Source organism: Pollicipes pollicipes, unplaced genomic scaffold (genome assembly GCF_011947565.3).
Source record: "Pollicipes pollicipes isolate AB1234 unplaced genomic scaffold, Ppol_2.1 Scaffold_6052;HRSCAF=7182_pilon_pilon_pilon, whole genome shotgun sequence".
NCBI classification, from domain to species: Eukaryota; Metazoa; Arthropoda; class Thecostraca; order Pollicipedomorpha; family Pollicipedidae; genus Pollicipes; species Pollicipes pollicipes.
This window is the reverse complement of record NW_023596805.1, coordinates 5,819,366-5,831,077: the sequence shown is the minus strand read 5'-3', so window position 1 is coordinate 5,831,077 and position 11,712 is coordinate 5,819,366. Positions and strand designations below refer to the sequence as shown.

Sequence of the window (11,712 nt, the reverse complement as noted above, 5' to 3'; positions counted from 1 at the left end):
ATCTTCTGCTGGACAGCTACGGCTACTCACTGATGTTCCTTCTCGGGGGCATCGCCGCCACTGGAGTCTTTGCATTCACGCTTGCATTCAATAAACGTTCGGCACCATGCATTTCTTGACCTTTGGGGTGCACGACGGTGGTTGCATGGCGAGCCGCGCACTTGTGCGACCCTGCAGTTGCCATCTGGCAGGGCTGGCATAGTCTCCTCACGTGGCAGCACACAGTTGCACGTGTAGGTGGTAGTAAGACGTGAGCCTTTTGTTGTTATGCTGCATGTATGTTTTGAAGTATGTTGGTAGAATAAGTTCTGGTGCCAACACACAAATCCACTTACCAATAGATGGCAATCATCTATTCAATACACTGAAACTGCAGGCATTGTTTCTTGGTCTCCCTCGCGGGACATCCAGACAGCGAAATGCCGGTGTTGACCGCCTCAGCGCAGAACAGTTCATACGATTCCTTCCTTGGGCCGGGATCCATGTCGTGATAGCCTCCGGCGCCGGCGCGCGACGCTCGACATGTCGGCGGCACCAGCTTGCCACGCTCGACATGTCGGCAGTGCCGGCCTGCAAAAATCGGCATGTCGGCAGCGCCAGCTTGCGACGCTCGACATGTCGGCGGTGCCGGCTTGTAAAAATCGACAGGCCGGCGGCGCCGGCTTGCGACGCTCAACATGTCGGCGGGGTCCAGCGATGGCCATTGAGCTGGCCGTTCTCGTCAATGCGGTGTCAGGTAGCCCCCTCGGTAACGACACGCCGGTCGCCAGCGGGGGCTGAAGGTTATCCGGGTCACGGCTGGCCTATTCTATGGAGAGGGGATATTCGGAACTGTGCTCGCTGTCGGGAAGTGACCTGTCGATGTTCGTTCGCGCGTGGCCGCGAAGCGCCCGGGCATGTGCGCGAGGTGATGAGAATTGTCCGGGGGTGGGTTGGTGATGGGGGGTCGTCTGCTGGTGAGCCATTGGCGATGGGAATTGCTTGGTGGTGGGATGATGATGGATGGTGCTGGTTGCTTGGTGGTGCAATGGGAATCGTCCGGTGATGGGTCAAGAACAGTGGGAATTCTCCAGTGATGAGTCATCAGCAATGGGGATTTTCCAGTTATGGGTCATAGGCGATGGGGATTTTTCGGTGGTGGGCCATTGGCTATGAGGGCTATCCGGTGGTCGGTCATCTACGATGGAAATTGTCCGGTGGTGGGTCATTTGCAGTGAGGATTGTCCGGTGGTGGGTCATCCGTGACAGCCGGTGCGACAGCAAGCAGACCGTTCTTCACCCGGACAACCTGTTAACATTACCGACAGATTTGCACCGTTGATAACACAAACCTCGGTACGACATTTCACCTCGGTTCTAATCTGATCAGGTCTGAGGACAACCTCGTCTTTTAATCACCGAGACAATTGAAACAGCGCATACAGCGTCACCATACTTGCCATGCTGAGAAAAGGTTGGCAAACGATGCGTCATGCTCTAGGGCTCACGAAAGGTGAGCAGGCCTCAGGCCTCCAAAGACAGGAAAACATGTTCAAGATGAGGGCTGGTCCAACGCCTCAGCGGTGCGCGGCCGATACTCCCGATAGCGACATCGGACCGTTACCAGAAACCCCGTGACGCCCGGGCCGGCTCCCAATCACGTCCAATGTAATAACAGTGGCCTCAAAAGCTCGTCTCCGACTCGACCAGGGCACGCTCCTGACTAGGGTCGATCGAGACACGACCCTGAATCAATCAGAGAACGTCCCGGATATGATCGGGACACGACTCTGACTTAGTCAGAGAACATCCCGGATAAGATCGGGGCACAACCTTGACTCAAGCAGAAAATATCCCGGACAAGATCGGGACACAACTCTGACTCAATCAGAGAATGTCCCGGATAACATCGGGGCACAACCTTGACTCAATCACAAAATATCCCGAATAAGATTGAGACACGACTCTGACTCAATCGGAGAACGTCCCGGATGCGATCGGGACATGACCCTGACTCAGTCAGAAAACGTCCCGGATACGATCGGGACACGACACTGACTCAATCAGAAAACGTCCCGGATACGATCGGGACACGACCCTGACTCAATCAGAGAGCGTCTCGGATACAATCTCAGTCGCCTTTGAACATTGACGCGCACGCGTCGTTGATACCCACCATACTGCGTCACAGATGGCCTTAAACGGAGCATGGTACCTGGCTGTGAGCTCGTGTGTTTCAGTTGTGATACCAGTAAGTGACATTGGTTTCTCCGCAGAAATCGGCTTGAGAGATTGCCCAAATGTGCTCATACCTTTATCGATTGTATTTTATCAAGTTTTTCTTCGTAACACTACACCGTTAATGCGTCCATGCAGAATTCCCAGTTTCTCAATCTACGATGATTACGATAATTGGCGTTTCAGGGTGCGCCGCCGTCGGGGTTCTTTTGCGCCCAGCACAGCATTGCCAGTTGCTACGACGACTTGTATCACGCGTGCGCGCCAACAACCTGTGAATTTGTTCTCTCTAGCTCTGTTAGAGATCTCAGGGGGTCAAACTGACCACCCAACCGAGCGAAGGGTGCCCAACCGGCCATTCGGGCGCGTGATATCAGTTTTGCCTCATAGATTTGGCCATGAGTAGGTAAGCAAGCTTTGGCAAGCTTTACACGCGAGTGCATATGCTTACAACATGAGGACTTGCGTTCAGCCGTTTTCGGTCCTCAACGGTTGAGCTCGTTCTCTCACCTTTCTCAGCCTTTTTCTCACCGGCTAAGAGTGCGCGGAGATAACTAGCACGGGACAACGAAGAGGTGATCATCCTCTGGCAAAGACCAAGGACAAGTGTACACTGCGCGCATAGGCATACCTGATGCGTGCAAGGAGTTTGCGTCCCTACCCATCCTTTGTGCTCTTTTACCCATCGCGTTGCGAGAGGTTGGGAGCAAGCGAAGCTGACGCAGTAACTGCCCCGTACCCGGGATAAGGCTGGCAATATGGCCATGCTGCAACTTTTTCCGTGTGTTGAAATGTCCGCAGCATGTCGAAATGTGATGACAACCCCGCAGGGATTCCCCAATATGTTGGGAAACCTCGCCTCGTTCCACCGCAGCCCGGTGGTCGTCACAAAAGGTGGGCCTTCCGCCCACCTCGGTGGAAAATTCGGATATGAAGCCTCGCAATGACCATCTCGGTGATGTAGAGCACAATAAAGCAAAGCGAATGCCTCAAGAATGGTCGGAAGGGGACACCACATCTCAAATCAAGGCCACATCCAATAACAGGAGGGACGCAGCTCGGCCGGCCGGCGACGTTTCAAGCCTCAAAATGATGACGGAGGCTCAGCCGGCGTCCTCGCTTTTTGGACGAGCGCAGGGAGGCCTGGACTGGGCTGCCAAGGTAGGCGATCATGGGGCGTTCGTGCGGCGATTCCTGAGGAGAAAGGACGCCCGTTCTGAAGCGGGCGACATCTCTTTGCCCCGGGGACCGAATTGAAAGCAGAGCGTGGATGCAGTGTGCCCCCAGCATCTCTAGTAGCTCATTCATTGTGGAAATCCATCTATTATACTCACATAATATTCATATATACACTCGGTATCCCACCTATTCTATCATACTCATTATTTGTACCCGCATTGCCTTTCACTTTCTCCTCAACCACATCACCGCGGACACTTGTTGACTGCACGAGAGAGGAGCGCGACTGGTGTTACCTCTGCCCCGTGCGTGAGCGATCATGTGATCGCGGCGTCACGAACAAGACGAGGTCCGGTGCTGGCGCCGGGAGAGGCGAGAAACATAGGGACGGCAGGGAAGCTACTGAGGTCGGCTTGTTGTACTCGATAGCTGGCGACTGCCTGTCTCATCAGACAGGTGTTACTGTCCTGTCTGGTCGAACGGGATCCCTCATGTTTGTCAGAGCAACCGTCCCTCTTCCTGTCGGTATGAACAGCTATTACTCTCCTGCCTGTCCGAACAGCTATTCCTTTAAGCTGTCTGCCCAGCTAGTCATTCATCTCCTGTCCGTACGAACAGCTATTCCTCTCTTCTGTGTAGGCCAGCCGCCCCTCATTTGTCCACCTGGATAGCTGCCCTTCTTATGCTTTTTTAGACTGAGCTTGATATTCTGGCTGTCTGGCAAACTGCCTTTTTCCCGTTTGCTTACACACCTGTCCAATTCCTATTTCTTAAAAAAACTTCTACGCTTCTATCCGTTTGTACAGCTGTGGTTCTCCGAGCTGTCTGGACGGCTGTTTTCTTCCTGTCTGCGTCGGACAGCTGTCCCTCTCCCGCATGTCCGGCCAGCTGACTGTCCGTCGTCTGCTGGCCGCCGACTGCTCGGCTGGCCCGGGTCGATAGGACGCCCCGCCACCGCCGCTCCCGTGACCGGTCTCCGGCCTCAACAGCGCCGGCGACGACCGTCCGACCAAGGTTCGACACCCAAGGGCGCACCCACACTCGGAAAGGCGCTGAAACCCGCCGACGCAGCAAAGCCCAGAGAAGCGCCGACGCCCGGAGGCGCGCCGGCACCCAGAGAAGCACCGACACTCGGAGGCGCACGGGCACCCAGAGAAGCACCGACACTCGGAGGTGTGCGGGCACCCAGAGAAGCGCCGACACTCGGAGGTGTGCGGGCACCCAGAGAAGCGCCGACACTCGGAGACGCACCGGCACTCAGAGAAGCACCGACACTCGGAGGTTGTGCGGGCACCCAGAGAAGCGCCGACACTCGGAAGTGTGCGGACACCCAGAGAAGCGCCGACACTCGGAGACGCACCGGCACCCAGAGAAGCACCGACACTCGGAGGCGCACCGGCACCCAGAGAAGCGCCGACACTCGGAGGCGCGCCGGCACCCAGAGAAGCGCCGACACTCGGAGGCGCGCCGGCACCCAGAGAAGCACCGACACTCGGGGGTGTGCGGGGACCCAGAGAAGCGCCGACGCTCGGAGACGCACCAGCACCCAGAGAAGCGCCGACACTCGGAGACGCACCGGCACCCAGAGAAGCACCGACACACGGAGGCGCGCTGGCACCCAGAGAAGCACCGACACACGGAGGCGTGCCGGCACCCAAAGAAGCACCGACACTCGGAGGCGTGCTGGCACCCAAAGAAGCACCGACACTCGGAGGTGCACCGACACCCAGAGAAGCACCGACACCCGGAGGCGGGCCGGCACCCAGAGAAGCACCGACACACGGAGGCGGGCCGGCACCGAAAGACGCACCAATACCCTAGCCACGCGCAACGCCCTGAAACAGGGTCAAGAGGCGCGCCGACATACTCCATTGTACGAACACCTCAGCGAGGGGCCGACACCACAGCACAGTGCAGACATACCAGCGGGGACAGTAACAGGTCACATTGTTGTGCGTCACGTGCGCTGGTCCCATTGTTAACTCATCAACGCATCATCACAAACATCACATCAACATTTACAAGACACATCGACACGTCAACATCCCAGAGGCAAATTGTTTTACTGACAAAGACGAACATCCGGCGATGAACCAAGACTCCAGCGACAGGGGAACAGTCAGAGAGACACATCAACACTCCAGCGACAGGCCAATAGTCAGAGATACACCAACGCTCCATCAACAACCCAACAGTCAGAAATGCACCAACACACGAGCGACGCACTGGTGCCTCAGCAACGTTCAACAATGTGTTGGCACTCAGACGCAGTTAATGTTAGCTCAGCACGGTACGCTATGGCACGTCGGGCCAAGGCAGTACACTCGACCACCGCGTACCAAGCCGGCAGTTTCGGTCGCGGTGGCCAAGACGTCCGGTTGGGCAGACTTTAAGCCCCTGGGTCGTGCACGCAAGGATGTTGGAGGTTGAGTTGATCGCCTTTGATCCGACTCTCAGTGCTGTGAGCATATGACACTCAGGATACCCTTACCCTTATTCAAGGGTAAGGGTTTCTCGCCTTCATCCACCCGTTTTGCGAGATATTTCATCCTCTCCTCGCCCCGCCTGCCATCCGTCCCAGTCTTACGTTTTCGTAATGCGCCTCTTTTCCAGAGATCCCACTATAAATTATAAAACACTTTTGCTCCCACCCGACAGCGCTTCGCGCAAGCAAGAGCTGGTGGCAGGTGTGCAGCTATCCCCCCCCCCCCCGCCGTCTCAGAACTGAACAGAGCTAGAAAAAAAATGTAGCACCGTCGAATGGCCAGTACAATTCTGAACAGGACTTGAGGAGGGCATCTTTCCGGACTTCCGATCAAAGTCGCGGTCTGCTCCTTGCTATAGCTTACATCCCATCACGAACATGATCCACGCTGTCATGTTATGATGCGTGAAGTGCCACCACAGCGAAACGCTGAGATCCAAGCGCCCCCCCCCCCCCCCCCCCTCTCCACCTCTCACAATGCAACGTGTCTAGTTCCCGTCGGGGCCAGTGAACCCGCGGCACACGGATCACCCGTGCGATCTGGCAGCTGAAGTCGGCTGCCAACTGCGGACACCCTGCCCGATAGCGCCACTCAGACGCCTCTCAGCGGTCCGGGTGTGCTGGAAGTCTTTAGGGGAATCGTTCGGTTGGAAGAGAAAAGTTTGAAGAGTTAGAAGAGTAAGAACTCGAAGAATTTGATTGGATGGCGTTTAAAGAAACGTTTCGATCTGCTGTCCCGGTGCAACATTCTAAATAGTTACCCTCTGAGATAACCATTATTTTCTTGAGCTACATTGAACTTATAAAAATTTGGAATTGGTCGTGGTCTTTCACGCAGAATTGGAGTTCTGGTCTTGTGATAGACAGAAAATAGTTCACAATACAGTGTTCTTTATATTCACGTTGATGTCCCCAAATACAAGAGATGAGTGTTTATGGATTACAATTTTTAAAGATGGGCATTGAGACTGGAATCTTCTATTTACAGCTAAGTATATCATATACATTGGTCTAAGTAAGAAAGGCTTTCAGCTCATTCTTTGTCGGTATTATAATTCAAAATTTTATGCCGAGTTGCGACCTTCAATGTACCAATGGCGAAACAGTGTTATGGAGCAAACGCTGGTTGCAAGTGACAGTACCCAGCGGTTCATGTTGTTTTATGATCACACGCGATCATCAGCACATCGTCCAAAAATCATCCATCATCCATCACATCATCCGAAGCTGTGTTACGTTGGACCCGCAGCGCGCAGCATCACCAGTGTATCCCCGGCTGAAACAGCGGGAAGACTGGTGAGATGTCACCTCCAGCGGGGATAGTTCCTGGGGTGCTGTGCATAGGCTTTGCCATACGTCGGGTTTTCACAAGCCTTTGAACGGGAGAGGGGGGGGGAGGGGTGGCGTCATTGGTGTCGCGACTTCAATGTCACGCAATCGCTACCCGTGGGACGCGACGCCGGCGGACAGCCTGAGCGTCGTAGACCCTCGCACGGATGATGAACAAGCTTTTAGCGGGAGGTGTATATCACCGTCGAGGCGGTTACGTAGAATGTAATGACACATATGATAATGTGCTTTGGTATAGATATGTGAAATACTTGGTAATGAAATACTATCATCAGGTGCCATGCAAAAGCATGGGAAGTGTAAATGTACACACGGAACTTATACGAGATAGTACAACAGGAACATCGGGCTCTATTCGTATGGATAATGAGCAAACTGCTTGCAGTAGGTTTGTGGACCCGCGAGCCAGTCGCGGATAATTTAATTCCAACTGTGATGGTGTGCGCATGCAGCCAGCCACTACAATGAAAACGGCATGGAATTAAAAAAAAACTTACGCCAAAAATGCTGCAGAGATGGGCCGTCAGGATATCGGACTGCCTTTGTAACAACAATAAACAAACTGTTGGGAATGGCTACATGGAACCGAATACGTATGGCTGCAGGAACCGAATGCGTATGGCTGCAGGAACCGAATGCGTATGGCTGCAGGAACCGAATGCGTATGGCTGCAGGAACGAATGCGTAATGTGCTGCAGGAACCGAATGCGTATGGCTGTAGGAACCGAAATGCGTATGGCTGCAGGAACCGAATGCGTATGGCTGTAGGAACCGAATGCGTATGGCTGCAGGGAACCGAATGCGTATGGCTGTAGGAACCGAATGCGTATTGCTGCAGGAACCGAATGCGTATGGCTGCAGGGAACCGAATGCGTATAACTAATGGGGATTATGATGATATGCTAATTGCAAATGCTGAATGCTCAGCGGTTAAAAATGCAATCAGCGTAAATAGCAAAAAAGGTGCATACGCGCGGATTGTTGAAGACAATCCGCTGAACGAATGAACATCTGAGGTCCATTCGATGAATATTTGACTACCATCCTCACCAAGACAAGTAACATTACGAATGCTAGGTGCGTATATCCGCAAACTGTTCAGGTGGAATTAAAGTGCAATGATGAACATGTGCTCTGTGAGCTTACATTTAGCAACGCCGTTAAAAACCCAAGTGGCGTGTAAGTGAATACAGCCACGCAGATGCGTGTTTACTACCGAGGGGTGTGAGTAAAATTTATTAAAGTTTAGAATGCATACCATGGACCTTAATTGGAAAAAGTGACGAATATGACTATCGCCCCCTCTCCCCTCCTCAGCCCCCAACTAAAAAAAAACACTTCCGCTGCCCCTGTGTCTATGCGGGAGCCGGCTAGCACGCTATGCCGAGCGCCGATCGTAAATTGTTTTTAATAGATTAAGTAGAAAAAGTGTTCCGGCAAGCTACATTAAACACGGAAACCCAATCTTTTGATACGAGGCACACATATTACCGTGGAAGGCTGAGGTGAGTGACGACCGACGCCAAAACATAGCACACCCGGCTCAGCTAGCCGTGAACCCGGCTCACACATGTACGCGTGTTGAGCACAGGTTGTTTAGACCCCTTTGCTCCTGGCCCCTCTGTTGCCATTTACCCCTTTGCCCCTTCGTGCCTCTTTCTCTCTTTATTGGACATGCTGCCCAAAGCAAACCTTGGTCAGCGGTGGAGCAAGTGTTATTATTGAAGCGCACTGACACTCGTGTAAAACACACAGAGATTCATCCGTTACACAAACGTTGCTTTGACTAAAACGAGTTATCATAGATACATATTGCGTTATGCACCCCAGTTTGGCTATCCATAATTATACCCCCATGCTACTTTGACATTAAATATCACAACACGCATAAACACCTCAAGAACGTAACATAGATGGCTCGACACTGACGGTGACTGCGCAGACAGACAGGGACCGGACAGTGGACACTGAACTGGACAGGGATCGGACACTGTTGACGCCGCGCACAGGTGCGAAGTAGGCGCGGCCAGCCCTTCAGACAAGCAGACCGAGCACGCCGGAATGTGGCTGGTACGGACCGTGCACGGCGGGATGTAGGCTGATGCAGACCGTGCACGCCGGAATGTAGACGAATACGGACCGTGCACGGCGGGATGTAGGCTTATACGGACCGAGCACGGTGAATGTATGGAACGGTGAAGGCACGAACGAGGCACGGATTATTTGGCAAATCAGGCGCAGAAAACTGCGGCAGGCAACAGGCTCGCCACGCTCACCGCTCACTCGCGCCACCGGTAGCGGCGGTGACCACTGCGTGTGAGGTCACGTAAGATAGAAGTGCATTGTAATGACTGGCCGCTGAAGGTTGCCATGTACACCATCAAACCAGTCGCTAATTTGCGCAATCGATTCGCTGGTCATAAATATTGTTCGTTGTCGGTACGAAGACAGCCCTACGTTTCTGCCGATCATAGGCGAAAAGGGCCTCCGTATGTACGTCTTCACTGCTCAGGCCGTTGCACCTTAACACGCGCCCGGGTGGCCGCTTGGATAGGTACCCTTCGCCCGGGCAGGGAGTCAACCTGACCCCCCTGAGATCTCAGGAAAAAAAGAGAGCTGGAGACACCAAATTCACAGGATGTGCTCACCTGCACGTGAACTCAATTAGGTGAGGTTTGCAGGTTCCTAGGTCATGACCTTCGGTTCAAATTAGGTCAAACAAGGTCAAATTCCAGGTTGGTTTCCAAGGGACCCCTAGAACCTAGATATTGCTCTAAGCACAACGTCACATGCTCATCCAAGGTCGGCGAGCTCGTTCGATCTTTTGAAGGTCATGGTGAACAAAATCATACAAGACCACTTCGAGTTTTACATTTGTATAAGCGACGAAGATTACGCTATGCAGTGTTCCTACACAAAAACGTTGATCTTGGCCATTCTAGGTCAGTGACCTATTCTGACATTTAAAAGCTATATGGAAGGTGTATAATGCGGTTCCTGTCATCAATAAATTGGAAATGATCACCAGGAACTACCCCATACAGCAAGCGCCAAAGTAATAAAAACAAGATGGTTTTGACCTTGGTCTGAACTTCATGCCAGTCCTTAGATCAATGTCCTTTGCTCAATGAAATTGTTGTGTTGTTGTGTTGCTCAAATGAATTGTTGTGTTGCCGAAGACACTATCTCAGAGATGTTTGGCTTCGTCTAACGCTACGGTTGTTAGCTCAGATTGAACGATTCCTTAGAAACCTGCCTTCGCTGAAACCATGGCCTTTCTTTGACCTGCTATGGGTCAGCGACCTTATAATGTTCATCATCATTTCTGACGTCAGATGATTTGTTGCCTCAATAATCTACAGGTTTTTGGTTTATTTAATTATTATTATATTTATTATTTCATATTATTTATTATATAAATACCTATTATTTATACCTAACCTAACCTATTATTTATATATTTATTATTATATTTGGCAAGATTTGGCGCGGCTACGCCGCGCCGAGCGAAAACCATTCTGGGAAAACCTTCAGCGGGGGTCGATTTGACGCCCACCCGAGAGCGTGCTAATGGTGTGGCGCATAGGCTTGAATAGCACGGTATCACATTTATTATGAAATTATCCGTAAGCGGCTCGCTGGTCATATGCACGTTCAGATAGCAAATTGTTCATTAGCTGCACGAATGCTTCGATGCTCCGCTTGCCACTCAGCAGTTCGTCTGGCGCCTAGCGGCGCACCGCGCGTTGAGGTCTCGGCATCAGTGACACCCTTTTAACGTGAAGCGGAGATAAGGCGAAAGTCATCAGACGGTTTTACCTCTTTTATACGGCCTCGATAAGGCCCATCTTCTCGTTTTTGCGGGGCGGGGTTTTGGTGCGATGTGATTCGGTTCGGGGGTGGTGGTGAGTGTCATTTTGATGCGTAGCGATCGCTCCGTTACGTGTGCCCGTGCGTCATGTAGAAGGGGCGTAACGTCGGCTGACACTTGGTGTTGATTGCTAGCGAATATGCGGAGCGCTGCTAGCTTCTGGATGTCTCGAGACCTTATCGTGCTCCAACATAAATACTTAAGCGGCGGATGCCTATGTTCTGTAGAGTGTGTTCTGTAGGGTGAATTCTGCAGAAAGCACTGCCAATTATCCAGGATGCCCGATCTCGTCTTTTAAGGTTAAGTGCTGCTGTCAAGAGCTCGTTAGTTTCTAAAGTCACGATAGTGAAAAAGAGACATGTTCGCTGGAAAGCGCGAGAACTAGGGAGGCGGTGGGTCAAACCACCTCCAACTTGCTGAAAAAAAATGGCATTGGCCTATTAGCGTCGACTGGAAAGAAACAACCGAAAATGACTATGCCCTCACTCTCCCCAACCAGCTTCGAGGGACTTCCATTGAGTCTGGTACACTGTGGACACACTGTTGAGGGTGTGTGTAGCCAGACGTTCTTATAGTGGGTAGGGAGGGTCGAGGGCTCTATTACTTTGAA

At 52.4% G+C, this 11,712-nt stretch overlaps 1 protein-coding gene across 1 annotated transcript in view; it reads left to right on the top strand.

Moving 5' to 3' along the window:
- Nucleotides 1–3,306: 3,306 nt before the first annotated feature.
- LOC119104732 (putative histidine-rich protein DDB_G0274557) overlaps nucleotides 3,307–11,712 on the top strand; it is a 45,129-nt gene continuing 36,723 nt past the window's right edge. Inside the window, exons 1-3 of the mRNA XM_037228449.1 lie at nucleotides 3,307–3,378; nucleotides 4,468–4,680; nucleotides 4,733–4,894. Of these exons, the coding sequence (XP_037084344.1) occupies nucleotides 3,307–3,378; nucleotides 4,468–4,680; nucleotides 4,733–4,894 (447 nt within the window). The remainder of the gene's footprint in view (nucleotides 3,379–4,467; nucleotides 4,681–4,732; nucleotides 4,895–11,712) is intronic.